This window comes from Lissotriton vulgaris, chromosome 11, assembly GCF_964263255.1.
Source record: "Lissotriton vulgaris chromosome 11, aLisVul1.2, whole genome shotgun sequence".
Classification (NCBI taxonomy): Eukaryota; Metazoa; Chordata; class Amphibia; order Caudata; family Salamandridae; genus Lissotriton; species Lissotriton vulgaris.
This window is the reverse complement of record NC_141699.1, coordinates 132,375,345-132,395,425: the sequence shown is the minus strand read 5'-3', so window position 1 is coordinate 132,395,425 and position 20,081 is coordinate 132,375,345. Positions and strand designations below refer to the sequence as shown.

At 42.4% G+C, this 20,081-nt stretch overlaps 1 protein-coding gene across 1 annotated transcript in view; it reads left to right on the top strand.

The window, feature by feature from the left end:
* The window catches only part of DNAH10 (dynein axonemal heavy chain 10), a 1,963,751-nt gene that overhangs the window by 1,726,353 nt on the left and 217,317 nt on the right, over window positions 1–20,081 (top strand). The window contains exons 67-68 of the mRNA XM_086942901.1: window positions 4,724–4,878; window positions 14,760–14,914. Coding sequence (XP_086799027.1) covers window positions 4,724–4,878; window positions 14,760–14,914 — 310 coding nt within the window. The remainder of the gene's footprint in view (window positions 1–4,723; window positions 4,879–14,759; window positions 14,915–20,081) is intronic.

Genomic DNA, 20,081 nt, shown 5'->3' with positions numbered 1-20,081 from the left:
TGTTGCACATATAGGTGCCACCCCAGTTCGCTGATGTCAGTTCTTTTCTTTCAGGGCCAGTCAGCGCAGATCCAGAGACAAGCTACCCCCAGTCACTTTTGACTGACCTTTTGCTAAAGATTTTTTAAAACATTTTCTCCTTGTGTGGCCGGAATGTCTGTGAGGAAGGTTGTATTAAACACTGTGGTGCCTGTCACCTCGTCTGCCTCTGGCGTCTCGAGTGCGATCATGATGCCAGGACCTGAGTTGATCGATTTGTATCATATTGTTCAGAAAAGTCCATTGACCCATTATTCTGCCTCCCTTTCTGATATTTTGCTTTCTATTCTTATCCTTGCCCAGCAGGGCTCTGCTTCATTCTGAAGGGTTATCTCTCTACCCTGCTTCTTGTGGCTGCCTGACCAAGATTTAAGTCCTCTATTGTAGATAGATTTTTGAAGGGCCTTGTGATCCAGCGGCGTACCAACAACAGATATTCCACTACCATATACTCACCTGGGCCCATAATCACACACACAATTGAGTAAACCGCTGGGGTCAAGGTTTATCATTTTTCACAGTTTTCAAGATTAGTTAATTACTATTCCTAACTAACCTTTCACTGATCAAAAAGTTATTTCCTCTGGTTGATGGACCATTAGTTGAACTAGTTGATGGTGAAAATGACATAAGCTAACTTATTCTTTTATCTAATATAAATAACTACAGACTCTGGAAAGTTTTAAGTCTTTATCTAAATTTCAAACGCATGTGAACCATCTCAAATACACAGTGCAGTCACCATCATTCTTAGGAGAGAAAATTCAATTAATTCATCAAACAAAACTTTGGACTCATGCAATGATCAATGCTCAGAAAGGGAGAGGACAGAGAGAAAAGAACATCTACAAATAGCGTAAAAATATATTTAACAAGAATGGTGTGAAGACCAACCCCCTGGCCAAAGGGCTGGTAAGGGTCCCCGTGGATAGATCAGGCGACAAAGACTTCAGGACAGGATAGATGACCTCTCTAGAATACCGACAATTTCGTAGCAACCCTCTCTGACACTCTCTTCCTCCTCGAGTTTCTTCTGCGATCTTCTGTCTAACCCAATTGAGGGGCCGATTAGGACTATGTTGAATCTGCATCCTCCGGGACGGCGGAAGCCACCGCCGGCCCGGAGGATGCGGATTCACCGCTGCGGTGATTGAAAAGAACCCCCCCAGATTAGGATGGCAGGGTGGTCATCTGCGGACGGGTAGACCGTCCATCGATTTTCCGCCACGGTCCCGTGGCGGAAAAGCTCTAATATTGTGGCAGTGTCTATCAGACACCGCCAGCCATATTAGGATGCATGCGGAAACATGCTTTTTCACGGCGGGTTTTCTGCCGTGGAAAAGCATGTGGTCTTTGACGTTTGGGGGCTCGTTGCGGGCCCCCAGGGTGTCAGGGGGTGGGGGGTGCACATGGGGGGTACCAATGGTACTCCCAGCATTTACATGCACAAAGCGTCAGGCACCGCGCGGTGCCTGCCGCTTTGTGCATGTAAATATTAAACATGCATTTTTAACCTTGCAGCGGGTGCTGCTTCAAGCAGCACCCGCCGCAAGGTTAAAGATACAGGATGTGACCGCCAGGGTGGCGGTCACATCCTAATTGCACCGGAGGGACCGCTGCTGCCCCTGCGGACGGTCCCTCCACCTCGGGGGTGGCGGACAGACGCAGGTCCGTCCGCCATCCTAATAGGCCTCTAAATTAGGATAGAAGGTTCTGCATTCGGTTCTTCATCAGCATCTCACAGTATCTCTCCCCGCAACAGCATCTACCCCTCACAGCACTGGACTCCAGAATCTAACTAACTAACTAAAGCTATCTCAATTATACCTTTCGTTCTACATGTTCCACTCATTAATGTTTCAATATCGTAAAAATACAAAATCTGATTGGTCAGGCAAAGGGGAAGATCATCACACCATGCTCACATGTAATTTAATTCAGTAATCCCATTGTTCGCAAACCCATCCCCTTAATTTTTATTCACAATTGTATTTCCCACCCGCATTCATGTCTTATTTGCAACAAAATTGTATACAGTCTAAATACAAGTCCACATTCATCGAACTTTTCACCGTCCGTTCTCAGGCTAGGACACTTTGCGACCTTTTTTCAACCTCTGTGTCGTCATTCCGGGTTAACTTTCAGTAGTCATGCGCAGTCGTCACATGACTCAGCCCACTCCAGCCATACATGAGAGGCCCAAATATGCACTAATAATAAAGTCAGAAAGACAGATGTTACTTTAAATAATAAATGGTTTCACTGAATACCACCCACCTCTACTCCATCCCAGTTTATTTATTAGGCTTCTCCCCGTGTTAGCATTAGTAAGAATCACTTGATTTAGTTCAAGCAAGCAGATGCCAAGCACACAAGTCTTCAAAATTCCATTTTAGTACCATATGCTCATTCGCAAGAATTTCCCTCCAAGCGAAAGCTCGTCATACTGCGTAGAAGCAGTTGACACATGCACAATAAAGATTTCCCTGTTTAGAGCAGTTTTAGTCCTTCGTTCATGTAAACAGATAAGCAAGCTTCACTAACCTGCATATTTGTGTGGTGTAATGTAATGTAATGTATGTGTTCTTGTAAAGCGCACTGCTGCCCTGAGGCGTCGTGGCGCTGTAGACCGCTGGGGAACCCGTCCTGGCTATCCCTGTGAGATGGTCCCTACTGGGTATCTCCAAGGTGAAACCAGGCATCCCCGGCGAATGTGGGGGGCCGTTGTAGAGATGAGGCAAGCTAATGCCCAGAGTTGCCGAGTGTGATCCCTGGTTAGAGTAGGCACCGAGTCGAGAATTATCGAATCCGCTGACCCTGGTCCACTACCCTGCCGCGTCGGGAATTGAACCCTGGTCCCAGGCCGTTCTCTGCTTCCGGGTCTGCCGCCTCTACCCAGTAAGCCACACCACCCCACTTGCACATTCATTTTACATAAAACAATTTAGTGACTTGTTAGTTAGTTAAAGGAACAGAGAACTCCCAAGCAAGTCTCTTTTCTACGAGTCCTTGCTCCTTCACTTGTACATATGTTCCCCCCTTCTCCTTTTATTATGCCACTGTGGGACGTTAATTTGGTCCTCACATTCTTGTGTGCTGCTTCTCAGCCTCTTCACAATTGTCCCCTCAATCTGTCAACAATTAAAACAGCCTTCCTCATGGCAATTACATCTGTCCGAAGGGTGAGCAAGCTGCAGGCTTAGTCATCCAAGCTTCCCCTTTTCTCGGTTTACCCTGACAAACTGGTGCTTCACACTATAATCGCTTTCTTGCCAAAAGTGGTCGCACCATTTCATGTGGCCCAATCTGTCCCCTTACCCACATTCAGTTCAGTTAATTTATGTCTTTATTTCGATTAGTAATAAAATCATAAAAGGCATCTTACGTCAATACAACATGTTGCCCAGTACAGTCACCTTCTACCCACATTCTATGCTCCCCCATATCCTTCCAAAGAAGAGGAGCGACTCTGCGGTCTGGACCCAAATGGAGCATTGTCGTTCTACCATGACCACGGACATGGGTTTCAGGTGGACGACCAACTCTTTGTGGGGTATGTTGGTGCACATAAAGGGGCAGGCAGAAGCTGACTATCTCTCAATGGGTCATACTTTTCATCAAGATCTGCTACCCACTGGCAAAGAAGCAGCCTCTTGAAGGCTTATTAGCTCATTCCACCAGAGCTAAAGCTGGACCACTGCGTTAGCACGCGGAGTCCTGGTCCTGGGTATCTTTCAGTCAGCAAAGTGTGCATCCCTACAAACGTTTACTAAACATTATTGCCTGCACAGTCAGTTCTGCAGGGACGAGTACTTGGCCTGTTCCTCCGGCAGGACTTTCTAGTATAAAATTGTACCAGACCCTCCTTCGAGGGATGGTATTGCTTGAGTATCTATTCAAAGGTAAGGAATCTGCAGCTAGAAGTCTCTATCAGATGAACAAGTTACTTACTGTCTGTAACGCTTTATCTAGTAGAGACTGCATCTAGCTGCAGATTCCTTACCAACCCACCCATCCTCCTCACTCTACGAACAGTTTCTACAGTCAGAACTGATCCCTTTCAGGGTTCTAATTTTGACACACCAGCGTCGGAGCACTTCAAGGCTCCACGCTTCTGGCATGGTAAGTTGTGAAAAAGTAACTGACATCAGCACACCTGAGTGGCACCTATATACGTACAGCAACTTTACTCCGGTGGGGGCGATGATGGATGTGGAGCATATTGGCGCCCCTACCAGCAGGCAGGGCTAGTGCTTGAAAAACCTTCTGGAACCAGTTTGACGCCTAGGAAATTTAAAGATAAGGAATCTGCGGCTAGATATAGTCTCTACCAGATAAGGCACTACTGAAGGTAAGTCAGTTGTTCTTTAGTTACTGACTCTTGCTCAGTGGCTGGGGCTTAATAAACTCCGGTGATATCACATCTGGAGATGGACCCAGGTCTGGTGAGGCATGGCGCCACCTTACAGCTGTGGAGAATCACATCTTGGGACAAGTTTTCCAGACCTGTCAGGAACCTGGAGAGGAGAATGCAGAAGGTGAGGAATCAGTGAGAAGAATATGTATCAATCAGAAATAATGTTACCAGAGGAAAGTAACTGTTTCTTCTGTTTTGTGTACTTGTCGATGTGGCAGCCTCTAACATGAGATCTATCTGTAGTCAGTATTTTGCATTTGTGACTAGGAAATATTTCCTTGGAGAAGAGCAAATGGAAGAAACCTTGCCCTTGGCTCCATGATCAAGGCTGGGAGGACATTATCCGGCTGGCTGAACTCTTCCCAAAGATGTTCGGGTCTCTTCCTGAAGATGTTGAAAAAAATGAACCAGAATGGAAAGCTGTAAGTTTTAGACCATTTCACTTTACATCTAAAAATGTTTGTCTTGCAAATATTAAGCATTACATCAATGACATAACAGGTTACATAAACAGTTTGGATGCGTTATTGGTCAACGAAATGTATAATGTATTGTATTTTGAGATTTCTATTCAAGCCAATTTTTAGTGATACATGAGAAATTAATTATATATTTTCTTTTAAACCTTTCTATTGTGGTGAGGATCACAGAATAAAAGGTTGCTATTTACATTTTTGACAATTCTTTAATGTCGTCTACAGGGAGAAATCATATTGTTTCATAATTTGTAAAAGAAAGGTTTACACAAACAAGTGAACATTTGAGAAAAGTTACCACGTCAAGTTGTTTTGCTGAATCTGTGACTATCAGCACAGCTCCATTCAAAGTAGATTGCATTGCACAATTGAATTATTCAAAAAAGGCATTCACTATATATAAATATAGAAAGCATTCTAAATTACCATGATACATGATATTTTCCCATAATATTTCTAAATTGCAAGATACTCATACATAGACATTTACTGGTGGGTTTGAAAAAAATGGTAGTTAATAGTTAGATCTAACCCGAGTTGCACTAGGGATCTTCAATCTATTACGGAGGAGCAATTTTTAAAAGGCATATTTTTGGACATATACATCTTGCTGTAATCCATAATTCATTCATAAATCCATTCATTGTCATGTGGGTGTGTCTGTGTGTGTGTGTATATTCACTGATAAAAAGTTAAAGTGTAATTATAATTAGGTCTGGTAATGATATCTTTACCTGAAAAAATCATAGAAATTCATTGAAAAAAAAGTTTGAAGTAACATTGTAGTTAGGTGAAAATGTCAGTTAAAAATACAAGTTTGAACTGAAAATACTACTGAGCAAACGATTACTTGCACCTCCTCTATGCCACGCTTATGACCTTCCATATTACATCACTCATGATATGTGCAATGACATAATTGACAACATCTCAAATGACATTATAAGCAGTGCATGGCAGGGTGCAAGTTATAGTTATTTCACTAAATGGTGGTAATGTTATTGCAGGTCAAGTACAGCATTAACATGTGCTGGGAACCATTTTGTTTATAGATCCTTCAGTTGCTGCTACACTCGTGGACTAAAGTGAGTGAGTGAGCAGTTATAACGGGTCAAGGGGCCAAAGAGTGAGGAAGGGCTGGCAAACTTACACAGGAAACAAATATAGCAGCGAGATGTGTGTAGACGAGCTTCAAGGAATATTGCGGCCGGCATTTTAAAGTCAGGCAGATACAGGCAGTTTCTCAGGAGGGATCGCCGTGAAGGGGCGAATATAGCACAACAGTTCGAACATAAAGGGTACCTTGAGCAGAGGATCACAAATGGCTTTCTTCACAAGAATCAGCCGTTTGGTGAAGGAAACAGATGAACCTCTAGGCTGGAGGCGCCGTGATCGGGAGCGTCTGCCATTTTGGAGCTGATGCGATGTTCCACTACGGTAATTTTCGGCTCGAAATGATGCCGTAATTAGTGTGCCCCGTCGGCTTGTGCATCTCCTGCCATGGTTAGGAATGGAGATGTTAACAACATACAATTGTTTCCGCGCTTTCTCCATCCCTTCCCTAAGCCTGTACCGGTTACCCATCAGTCTGGCGACCACTAGCTGAGACTCCAGGCAAGTCACCTCCCTCAGACCTCCACAGAGTCATTGCTCTGGTTTCGATAGCTGCACAGTCTATTTCTTGCCTCCTTGGAAAGTCCGGGCAGCTCAGCCACTGCCCCCATTGAGGTTCCCGGAGAGCAGTTGGAAGAGGCTCCGACGAGGTGACCGTCCAGAGCTCGGTCGACGGTAGTGGGGTCAGCCGTTGCTCCAGGGAGCAATCAATGGTTCCGATGAGGTTAGCAGGGTCTCAGGATTTGGACAGTATTGGTGAGGTCAGGCCAGCGTGGGATTTTCAACAAAGTTGATCCCAAAGCCTGGGAGCTCCAGATCAGGGCTCCGTCCCAGTGGCCATCTTTGCCAATGACAAGTAACTTGTTTGCAGTCTGGGAACACCAGACTTGGTTTAATGGCATTCTTCGCCATTTGTCTGGACCAGTTCAAATCGGTCCTCTCAGTGATAAGGGGCTACTAGGTCGGCATTAGATGGATATACATCTTATCTGGATTATGGCAATTTAAATCTTGTGCAAACGCGCAATTTGTACATTGTTCTTATACCGACATCTGATGCAATTTATTTTGCGTACATTATTAGCTGGTTTGGCTAGACTTGGCCTGCAAGTGCAAGACCAGTTGCCTGCAGCACCTGTCATTAGTCCTGCAATTGTTCACTCAGTTATGGGCAATCGTCCTACTAATCGTGAGGAAATTCCTTTTTGGATTGCCCAAAAAATAGATCAGCTTGAAGCTGTGTTTCCCCATATATGACCACAAGACAAGCACATAATTTTAACCACTGGACTGGTTCCCACTCTTGCAGACTGCAACACTTGGGGGACTATTTTTGCCACAGTCTGTACTCTCTGCCATGGCACTTCCTCGATGGACGTTCTACAGAACGTCCTCAAACAGATACAGAATGAACATGGGGCCCCTAGATTTAGGGATTAAATTAACGGGTAATTATCCCATCGTTTCTGAAATTATTCTTTCTAATGGTAAAGGTGAGGCAGCATCTCTGGCTATACGCCCGTGACTTACCGCAGTAGCCGGTGCCGACCGCAAACGTGAGTTGCCTATAATTATTGCTAAAGTATATACATTGCTAGGACGGAATCATTTGGGAACCAGACCTTCAGTACCACCACTTTGCACGCCTAGAACTGACAAGGAAGCATCCCAGCCCATGAGGTTGCTAAAAACCATGGGATAAATCTAAACAGCAACAGAAACGTAAACCTCTTTTTCGCGATCGCATTAAAATCTAGAATCCAGACAGGTATCAGGTTCCTGATACACATTCTCCTCGTTCCTTTCAGGAATCATTGGCCCAGCAGTACGACAGAGGAGTGCGATCTAAACACAGACAGGTAAACCAAAGAGGGAGACACAACACTCTTCTGACGTGAAGGGAATAAAAAAGGAAAAGACTGCTCAAGATAAACCTATGTTTCAGAAAAAGAAAGTAGCAGCTTTCACTGTGAAATATGTCGCAGACAATGAGAACCCTCATCTTTAACAGGAGTTGGGTGGTGATTCTCCTCGACAGTGTAGCAGAAGTCACTATAGTACACCGGAATCTCTAGGAGTTTCTTCAGCGAAAGTAACTGGTACCTTTGTTACAGTTAAAACTGCGGATACACAAATGACTCCTCCAGACAGGTTGTATCACCTATATATTCATATTGAAGGTGACTTTCAGTGCACCATTAACAAGATATTCTGGGATCACTTAACTAAATCTTATGACATCCTCTTGGCGAAGGGCGATTGGCCCCCACCATTTGTACTCGCATCCTCCTAAGATTGAGGATGTGATTTTTCCTTCCTTTTTTAACCTTGGCCCTCCCAGCATCAAACAAGCTTATGCATCCAAATGGGCCCTTGCATTGGCCCATGCACTTTACTGTAATCATTTGGGTTGGGATAAAGATTCCCCTTATCATGTTATTCCTATACGGTCCACCACACAGGTTCAACAAGAATATCCTATTAAACGGGACGCTAACGTGCCCCAGTTGGAGTACCAGGGTGTGATTGAGCCCTGTTTCTGTAAATATTGAATCCTCTTTTTCCTGTCATAAATCTGCATCGTTCTTATTGTTTTACCTTAGATTATAAACATTTGAATAGTCGTATGTGCATATTTGCGGTGCAAAACATGCACAGTACGGCACTCATTAACAACGTAGTCCGTAAAAAGTACAAAACCACCTTGTACATTTCCAAAAAAAATTTCAGTCACAATTTGGCTCCTGAGAACCAAAACTTGTCTGCCTTTAGTGCTCTGGGTTTTCAAATGCGCTATGCATGATTTCCTATGGGCTATAGGAACAGCGGGAGTTTCAGCAGCGCAAATTGTGGAAATTCTTCATGACATTGAACCTAACGCTCGTGCTATGTAGACGATATCTACTTGACATACGAGGAATTGAATCCCACCTGGCCGGAGTAAATCGCATAATATGGGATTTGCTGAACTTGGGCACAAGTTCAACTTTAAAAAATCTAATGAAGCTTATTTAAGTGTCCTTATCGTGGGATATGAACTTAATTTGAACATGAGGGAAAGAGTCATGACCCTCACTTTTTAGAGAAATGTGCACAATTGCAACCTCCAAACACATTTTGGCAGAGCATACATTCCTGATTATGTTCAACACTTTAAACCCCTTTATGCATTAATACACCCTGATTTTTCCACTTCATGTTGGACATCCGAACACATGCATACACTCAGATCTTTACATTCTGATTTGCTTGAAACATGCCACTTGCATACACATATCAATACCACGAACCTGGTGATTCAAATTTTACCGGGTGCAATCGGATTTACATACATCACCTCCAACGGATGTAAAACAGTGCCTATCACATTTATAAATCGCATTTATATAAAAATATATTACATTAAAAAATACACCCCTTTGCCAAAGGGTTTTCCTTCTAAATATTTTCCTCATTTAAATAACCAGAATGTTCCTTTTGCAACTATTCCAGGGGTTATGATCGCTCAATTTCCAACCAAGACTGCAGACATGCTTTAGTAGTAGCTGCACATGAAGCTGTTGCTTCCGCGCATGTTGGAGTAGCAGCCACTATTTTGCTGTTACACCTATGCTGTTGGTGGGAAGGCTTATACCAGCAGGGCAGAAAATATGTCCTGTGCTGTGATATTTGTCAACAGATTAAAGGCTCCACCATGGCTCATCCACCCCAAACACTCCTCTTAATTTCCAGCAAATCTTTTTGCTGTATTTACCTGGTTATTGTGGTCTACTAATTTCAAATACTGAGTTCCAACTTATTTTGGTTACAGTTGATTCTTGCTTTAAAGCCCCCTTGGGTTTGGCCAAAGCGCTTGGCTGATGCTCAAATTGTTATTAAAGTCTTGCATGTCCTTGTCTGTACATATGCATGCTGTGCATTCCACTTGTACCATGATCCGGCATTCGCTTCTAAAGCGTACCAAGATTCAATTATGTCCCTGGGGGTGCAGGTTCATTCTTCTTCTTCATACAGGCCTGAGGGCAATTATGTTGTGTAAAGATTGAACCGTGACTTCAACCAGTCCTCAACAGCTAGAGTTTTAGTTACTGGGTGTAGGTGGTTTAACCACCTCTAGGGGGTTCAACAAGCTCTTAATAACCTCCTTAAAAGAACTCTGGGTGGTCAGGCTGCATACAAAGTTATTTTTCAAGATGTATGTTCCAGACCTTAACAGTCCAGACATTGTGGTGGCTGCCAAAGCCATTGACGTAGATAATCATTGTGCCCTCTGACAGGACCTGCAAAAAATTCTGTGATGCTCAATTAAGCAAATACTTGTCCGCATCTCTCTCTCTGAGTGCGTACAAACTACATTATTCTTCTGACTTTCAAAAGTTGGTCATCAGGTTCGAGAGAAGGTGGCAATTAAAAAGGAGTTTGTTCCATCCTACCGTGCTCCTGTCCTGGTTCTAGACTTGCAAGGTACAAGAACTGTGATTCTGCCACCCCTTTCTGGTCCAAGGACAAACTCTTTGTCTCATCGACCATGTTAAACTACACCATATGACGATTCTATATAGTATGCCATGAGGTGTTTGTGCTTCTCTATAAGACTTTCCTTTGTGGCCCATGAGCACCACTGATGCTGCAACAACATGACTGAAAGCAACTCTGTTTGTACTATTGTGTCTTCGAATACGGATGTTATTTAAACTGATCCACTGTTGGTGAATCCCTCTGTGTTGAATTTTCCATGTCCTAGTACTGAATTTCAGCCTCCAGTTTTTCAGCTAAGAACCTCCGGGTTGTCCATGGATCAAGATTATTTTACTTCAGACAGTTCTTCTTTATTGCATCTGCCTCCAGCAGGGATTTGTGTTTTTATTTTATGGTTGAAATGTACTTATCTAGTTTTGGCTAGGATGTATTTCTGAAGCATACTCTTCTTGGTATTTTTGTTCATGTGGATAGGATTTGTGACTGTTTTTTTCATATTGATGAATGGCTACTACCTCCCAGAACGTTCTGTAATGGAACTGATCAATGGGATGTTGGCACCTCATTCCTCTTTGCATAAACTGAGAAGAGACTTGTACCTCATCAACTTTTCAGTTTTTCCAGTGACTTATAGGATTGTTTGAGATAAAGTTCCTTTCGATATATTCAGACCTACGGAGACCCTGAAGGCAACATGTGTTCAAAGTTTCTGTGGGTTAACAACTAAATAGCATGGTGCAAAATAGTACATTTAATTCCACATATTTTTTATTTCCTAACGGTTGTTTTTTGTGGCCAGTAGACACTAATAGTTGTCATGCTCGTTTTCTTAACTCCACACCTGGGTTCAAATCAAACAGACCTGATCCCTGGTACTCTAAACTACCATATTCTGGTATTATTACCACCTAGTCAGTGTCAACAATGGTTTGAACAAGCCACACTGTTGGCAGTGAAACAACATCTTTCTCTCCGAAGTCAATCTAAATTTATCAGATTTTCTTTTGGGTCCCGAATGTCCACGTTCTAAAAGATTTATTTATGCTACCTATAATGAAATTTGGAAATTATCACATATGCTAGTTGCTGCACGTTTAAGACAAATTGACCTAGATAATTTGGATAAAGTGCTTGCTGTTGTTCATTACAGTTTTAATAATTTTTCCTCTTGTAATTACAATTTAAATAGCATTGCGTTGTCTGCTATTGATACTATGCAAAATGTCATGTCAACATTATATCATGGGCAAAGTCAGCATAGATCTAGTATGCAGTTTAGCTGTTCTCTTCAAAGCCTTAAAAATGGGCACATACCATGGCACTACTTAAATTGCAGAAATTTATTGATGCCCTTAAATTTAACAAGCACACAACAACTGATGGCAATGAAAGATGCAACTTATACAGTGCTTCATTTAGAGATATTTGAACAACTTCCATTCACTATAGCAGAAACACCTTCAGCTGTGCGGTTGATGCACAGAGTTATTCTTTACCTATCTCAACATTTTCGTTTACAACGTGCATGAATTTCCTGTTGGTAGAGACGAACCCCTTGGGAACAGCTTCATTCATGAACTATGGTCACTTACCTTTAAATATCGTTGTGACCAGGCCAATAAGGACGTTTTTCCTTACTGGAGAAGAACGCAACTCTTCTGTCGGACATTCAGTCGTTTGCAAACACATTAAAATTCTGGGCTTATGCAATACTTCAGTGCCGAATTTGGCCTGCTATTTAAAAGGAATTCCAGTCCCGCAATTTTTCCCCCTTATTACAGTCCTTTCAAATAGGAGTTATTTAATACGTTGCAATCAAGATTGTGGTGGAATGTGAGACGGAATTCCCTTATATTTTGTCCATTACCCAGCTCGCCACTTGTTGCATCAACATCTTGTTTCCCTCTCCGCATGGGATCGTAGATAGCTCGTTATGGCCTTTCATTCCAACTTTAAAGGCAGACTTCAACAAGCTAAGCAGACTGAAAGCATTATTGTTTCAACATGAGGTAGCTCTCACATCTGCTCATGAAACGTTCGAATTGCAGCGGGCTAGAACTTCTAGTGAAGTACAGTCATTGTTAAATACAAACCATCCCCTGCACCTCAGTGAATTAGTGCATCAAATTTGTAAAAGTCTCTAATACGGCCGGTCTTGCACACTTTCTTAAAGTTGTCGGCCCCTGTCTCATCAGTTCATTCCAAACTGGCTTTGGAATAATACCGGCTTTAATCCATTCCATTTTTTCCATTGTATTTGGAAGATTTCCACTGCTGTTGTTCCTCATTTGCGGCATTCTCATCTTGTTTCTACTTTTCTGCAATGGATGTTCCTTTTGGGGGCTCTCTGGAACTGCAACCGCTCCAACACTATTGTGAGTGTATTCTTCGGATTTTTGGAATATTTCTTTGGCAAGAGCTGGATCTTGACTGGTTCTTAACATTCCAGCCTGCCTGATTAACCTGCATACAACGCGTGTTCCACTTCCTCTGGAGCCCCTTTGAATGGGCGCAAGATATTTGCTTAGCTGTGCAGACACCTGCTGCCTTGGACATTGAACTGCTAATGAGTCCCTTAGTTACCCATTTTCATGACTGTCCCTTGGGTTTGCTACTTCTCCACAAAGTGAGGTTTGAACAAGGAAGTATGTGCAATCGGCACATGGATCACGTAATACAGGCTTTACTAATCCGGATGCAGGTTGCCCGGTAATTATTCCAGCATCGGCTGGGAACGAGGATCATGTCTGTTCTTTGGAACTTGTGACTTAGGCTGTTGATCAGTCAGCTTTTGCTGAATCAGGCTCCTTTATGGAGTCCCTGACCTTTAAATTGGTGAGTGATACAATGAATTTCTCCAAAACACCATTATTCGATTATTTTTCTAAATTGACTATACTTTTTTTAGCGTTCAGAATATAACTTTTACAAGCTATGCTTTGAGTTTGTTTATCTTTTAATTACCTTTATCTCATTTAGTTCTTCATATTGTGCTATTTTCTTGACCAAATATAGGGTATTGTGTGTTTCTTTCATGGTACATTGTCGTTTTCCCAATGTTAGCCCAACTGTGCACATAGTAGGCCGCTTTTATTTTGCACACTTTTCTACATACGGTGCTTGTCTTTGTGCCCCATTGTATCTCACACAGAACCTGCACGTATTTTTGTGTTTTATTCTTTTCCCAGGATTTAGTCTGAACACACTAGACAAGGTCAAACAAGAATGCCCCTAGTTATTCTCTCTGGTCAGATACTAGCATTTAGACATAACAAGAAAATGATGCTGCTGTTTGCGAACACATATGACTTGTCTTATAACTGAGGACACAGGTTCTGAAAAAACACACTGAGCTAAGGTCCTAAAGCACAAGTGCTGCGTCAGCTGCCATGTAGAGCATCCACCTATGTATGCTAAGGTACGGGGTCCATCACTAATCCCAGAGTTCTCTAATATATAATCATTTAGCTTCAGTAGAGGAGAGTTTAGGCTACTCTGTCTTATAACATGAGAGGGATCTCTATGGTATATGGTTTGTTAACCATGCTAAAGATATTTTTGGTATGCATTAGTTCACTAATTGTGGCGCAAATACTGCACCTTAGAGCATGATAGTTTAAATAAATATTATAAACTTCCTTCGTGTCGCTTGTTTATCTTATTGTTGACAAGTTTGAGTGAGAGAGCGAAAGGGTGTGTCCTATTACCGCGATCCCCGAGAGGGTGAGAGTGCTGTGTTCTGGGGTGCCGACTCATTTGTTTCTCTGGAAAGCTTAGGAGGGCAAGTGAAGCACCATAGCTATTCTGACTCAGACTTTTGGATACTGAGGTGGTATGGTGACTCAGTCCCAACATGCTGATGTTCTATGGTCCCAAGCAAAGTTCTGTACCTGAGCAGAATCCCTGCAACAAAGCTTGGAAGGAAATTTCTTAGGAACTCAAATGCAGACATTTCAACAGCTTTTAGCACATTTTTAACTCCAATCAGTGCTCGGTCTCAAGCACAGAATGTGTGCACCCAAACAATGAGTGATCTGGTGGTAGTTTGGCAGGACCAGCAAAAAGCTAAAAGGGGGAATGTTGTTGTTTGCTTGGCAGCCGCTTGCTTTCCCTTGGGAGAAAAGATGTTCAGTGGTGATTCACCTCTCAGAAACTGTGCCTTAAAATTGGTGTTTTATGCTGCGTTTTTTCCCCTTCCTCTTTTCTTTGGTTAACGATAATGTTTTTGTATTTAGTGGTACGACCTAGACACCTTGGAGCAATCTCCTTTTCCCCTTGGCTTCAGCGACAAAGTTACACCATTTCAGAAGCTGCTGCTCTTGCGCTGTTTCCGCGTGGATCGTGTTTATCGGGCTGTTACTGACTATGTCACTATTACAATGGGAGAGAAGTAAGTTGCTAGAGCATTTATGTTTTTACTTAATGTATACAGACTAGCAGGGGATTCAACCATTCATCTTTATTCTATGAGTGGAATAATGCCTGTGTAACATCATGAGGTGCTTTCTCTAAATGGTAAATCTATTTTTATTTTAGTAAGTCACCCAAGCATATAGTTTAGCATTCTTGGGGAGGACCTGGCACTTTACAATAAGTATATTTGAAATCCTGTATTGGGTGAAAGAATGTTTTATATTCACTTGAAGAGTGGAAAAGTACTAGATATGCTAGGAAAGATTTGAATTAATCGGGTGCCATTCACAAAAAGGTAAAGTAAAAACTCATGGTTTCATTACACGTATGTTTGGAGCAACCTTCCGCCTTTGGACCAGGGCAAGTCTACTTTTCCAGAACTTCTATACCAAACTTTCTGATGCCAATTTCCCACCTGACCACCTGGCAACCGATTACGCTTGTCGAGTACACAAGGCCAGCCTGCACAGGTGCACCTCCATCCCGTGCACATATGCAAAGATCAGACTAAAGTCTGGTTTAAATAAATAAATACACTCTTCCTAGAACAGTCACAAACAAACTTTATGTCACTTCTTATGAGGTACACAGTTGGGGCCCCTTACCACATTGTGCTTGTTGCTGTACCTAACTTGGTAATGCATCATGGGTGCAGGGGCAAAGGTATTTTTTCATTTCCATGGCAACACACCCGAAGCAAATGAGAGAACACAGACATAAGATCATGCAAGCAAAAGGTGTGAACCCGCAAAATCTGCATTAATTAAGGATGTGCACAATATCTTCGGCCCCTTTTGTAATATCAAGGTGTTCTGGGCAGGGTTAACCTGGTCCACACTCATTGAGCCTCCAGTGCACGACAGCTCTAAGTCTAAATTACTGCGTAAGAAAATTTTATGTAAATTTCAATTTTCTTTTTTATTTCTCCTTATGGAAATGATTTCCCTTACACCTGCATGTGGGAGCGTTAACTCCTCATTCTCTCGCTGGAAATGCACTTAGTCCTGCCATTGACAAATATGAATCTGAGTGTGTTTTCAGGCTGAGGAGCTACCTGCAGAATGGGGATGGAGATCCACAACTTACGCTTACTGTATTCAGTGCGTGTAACCCACCTGCATAGGTGAACTCGCCCAGTCCACTTCTGAGTTTGTATACAAATCAGTGCATGAATCTGGTTTCCTGATCCGTTTTTCCCCCCAAAAATGATTAAATGCCATAGCATCACCCTTTCTGGTCTGAATCTAAGCAGCCTTTGATGTATGGATCCAGCTGCCAATTGACTTATTTTAATGGCAATTGTAGAGACTGCATCCTGCAGATTTTGATTTGCTCATGAACATATTCAGCCTTTGTTTTTACTTGTTATGTTCTCTAGTAAGGATGTTGCACACATCTATAAGATACACTATGCTGATCCCTGTCATTAATAATCATGACAGATTGCCTACATGCCCTTTTCACCAGTAGGCAATTTCCATCCACCTAACACTCCTAAAGATCACTGTCCCTCTCTTCCAGTCACTACCTTCACTACAATATAATATAACAAATGTATGTCGTTAATAAAGCACACCACCTACCAATTCAGATAGATTAAATCTCTGAGAATATTCAGCGAGGGTTCTTATGAACAAAACCCCCAAGGAATAATTGCTCTGAGATTTTGCGTAAGCGCTTGTGATGTCCAATTACAAGTGGAGTGCCTGTATAGAAAGGTAACAGAGGTGAGATATTTCAAAAACTTTCATTCTGTTTTTGTTTTGTTTTTCCACTGGGAGGCATTTGACTGTTGAAATGTTCATTGGAATTAAAAAATGTCAGTACTGCCACTGGGTGCATTATAAAGTGCAGAAAAGCCTGCACTGTGAGAATTCACGTTGCCCTCAGTGCAGCTAATGTGCGGGGTGTAAAAGACATTCAGCCTGATTCATGAAGGTGAATTGCGTTCGCAAAGGGCCAGATTCTCAGAATCTGGCCCTTTGCAAGCGCAATTTTTGCATTTGGGATTCATCATCCCAAATGCAAAACTCGGTAATAGCGAATTCGCAAATTTGCGAGGAATTACATTTAAGGAATCTCTATTTGAGATTCCTTAAATGCAATTCATCATCCATTTTCAAATTGCGAAATCGCAATTTTGTGCCGCTATTTACCGTGAGGTCAAACCTCGTGGTAAATAGCGAAAACTCAGAAAAATGCTTTTAAAAGCATTTTTCTAAGTTGCATGTTGTGCACACACATGTCCTTTGGACATGTGTGTGCGCAACACCTGTTTAAATTAGCATTTAAGGGGTGCTACAGGGTGTCCTCTGGACACCCCTGGCACCCTTTAAATCGCTATCTTATTTGCGATTAGCTAATTGCTAATCGCAAATAAGGAATACTCCCCATTCATTCCTATGGGCCTTTTGGCCCATAGGAATGAAAGGGGAGTATTCCTTATTTGCGATTAGCAATTTGCTAATCGCAAATAAGGAATGTGTAGGAATCGCATTTTATTTTGCGATTCCTACATGAATCCCGTTTTGCGAGTCTGTAATAGCGATTCCTTCTGAATCGCTATTAAAGACTCGCAAAACGGGTCTTTGATGAATCGGGCAGATAATCATAAAATATCACACCAAGATAAGTGTAACTTTTCAACCTCTGCACTACATTTTGGCTCAGAGACTAACCATGATACTTTTTTATCTCCTGAATAGAAAAAAGAAATCATCATTTTGTTCTGAGCTACGTTGAAATGAATGAAATGAAAAAGTAACTTATAATGCGCAACTAAAACCCGAAGGCATCAAGGCGCCTAACAAAAGGTTTAAAAAGGCAGAACAAAACTACAAGTAGGCTTTTGCAAATAGCCGAGTCTTCATGGCCTTTCTGAAGGACTGCACTTATTTTTATTTTCTCAAAATGATATTGAGAGTAGGTGTCTAGTTCACCAAGGCGCCCTTGAACCCAGTAGGTGATTGATAAAGAACCAGAACAGTGTTTGCATAAAGGTGGGTCTTTCATGGGTAACCACCAATTAACAGATTACATTTCAGATGTTTTACAAAGATATAAGAGAGGTCAAAAATATACAGTGAAACAAGCAATGAGTCCAGGGTGCATCCCTGCTTAAAACCATTTTCGGTAGATTATTATATTTATTTTATAGATCGTCTGATCCCATTATTAGCATTCAACTGCAAGTTCCAGTGCGGAATGCAACTCTTATCCACAGCAAGGAACAGCGGATGTAAAGGGCAGCCGATTTACGACACTGTGTTGTTCTGTCCACTCAGACAAAGGCTGTATGGTCTATATAGGCCGCATAAAGACACTTGCCTCTGTGCAGTACATATTTGCCAGGGCAGGATAAGTGAGATTGAAATTGTGACTGTCCCTGAGCTATATGTTTGTTATTACCCGGCCCTGTAGAAACGTCAATATTATGTTTGCAGGAACATAAGAGGGCTAGCTGTCTGTATGTTTGTTTTGGATCCTCTTTTGCACCCTCTGGGCCGCATTTAAAAGCCCATTGCACCACCAGTGCGTCACTTTTTTTTAACATACCTGCGGCGCAATAAGTGTTGTCCATATTTACAAGGTCACGTATAGTCCACCTACGTGACTTTTCATGGCCTTGTAAATATGGGCACCTTTCACACACTACTCTGCGGGAGAAAACATATGTTGAGCCAATAGTGCCTGCTACTGTGGGCAGGGAAGGCGTGTTTGCTCCCACCCGGCATGAGATTTAAAAATGCTCCTGCCAGGCGGGAGCAAACATATGTTCCCCTGCTCTCAGTCCTGTGGGCAGGGAAACTACTGTGTCCCGGGGATGGGCTCCCTAGCACACAATAATTTATTTATTTTTATTTATTTATTATAAAGTTTTGTATAGCGCGAACAAGACCCGTGGGTATCAGAGCGCTTCACAGTATGAGGTCGGTTATGATTCACATATTTAGTAACACTTTTAAAGTCAATCAGAATATGAGGTAGATACTTGTGTGAAATACTGAGGTAGATCCTTATATGCCATTAGTATATATAAATTACATAGCATGAGCGTTTACATTAAGAGTTAGATTAGAGGTTAGGATATATAGCATATGGTTCACTCGTAGAATACCTATGAGGTAGGTAGTTATAAGGCATTCCGGAGGTAAATTAGGTAAATATGCGTATACATATTAGCAAGATGTAATAGGAAGGATACAAAATATGCGTATAAGTATTAGCAAGAGTTAATAGTAAGGATACAACTAGGTCTCAGGAAAGACTCCTGACCCGAATCAGTGTTCCGCATTATCTTTGATCAATTCAGCATCTTTCCCTTATAGTTATGTTCATGCTATGAATTAGGACAACAATAGTTCCAATCAGTGATTATCAGTCACTGGGGCGTGGGGTCCCGAGGGCATTAACAGGCTCAGGTAGGGGGTCCGTGTGGCCCCTTCCTTTAAAGTTAAGTATGACCCCTCAGGATGGGATCACTTAGGCCTTAACAAGCTCAAGGAGAGATGCCTCCATGGCCCCCCTCCCTTTAAAGATTAGTTCGGCCCCAGGGCATGGAGTCCTGTGGGCCTTTTAAGGTTCGGGGAGGCCATTTAAGGTTAGGGGAGGGGGGCATACGGCCCTCTTCCCCTTTTTAATGAATTGATTCACAGGGAATGGGGTTATCAGGGCCTAATAAAACTGGCGGAGGGGGAACATGTGCCCCCTCCAATTAATGAATGTAGTGCACCCCGGGCAATGGGGTCCTTGGGGCCCCAATAGGCATACGCCCTCCCTCCTCTTAATTAAGATACCTGGTGGGAGTCCCCACTGCCCAAAATGGGCTTAGGGAGGGACTGCCACTAGTCCCTCCCCAATTCATTTATAAAAAATGGTGGGTGGCCATTTTCTTTTTTTGCGCAATCCCATAGAAACTTGCAGACTCACGACAAAAACAACACCTTTTTTCATTTTTGGGACCCCTCCACAAGAACTAGGCAGGCAGGGAATCCCTACCTTCGCCCCTTATGTTTTTTTTATTTTTATTGAAGAACTGGGGACTAGGGGCCAGATGTACGACCTGCCAAATAGCGACCCGCAAATTGCGTTGCTTTTATGACTCACAATTTCCGTCTTGCTATTTGGCATGTACAACAGTGTCC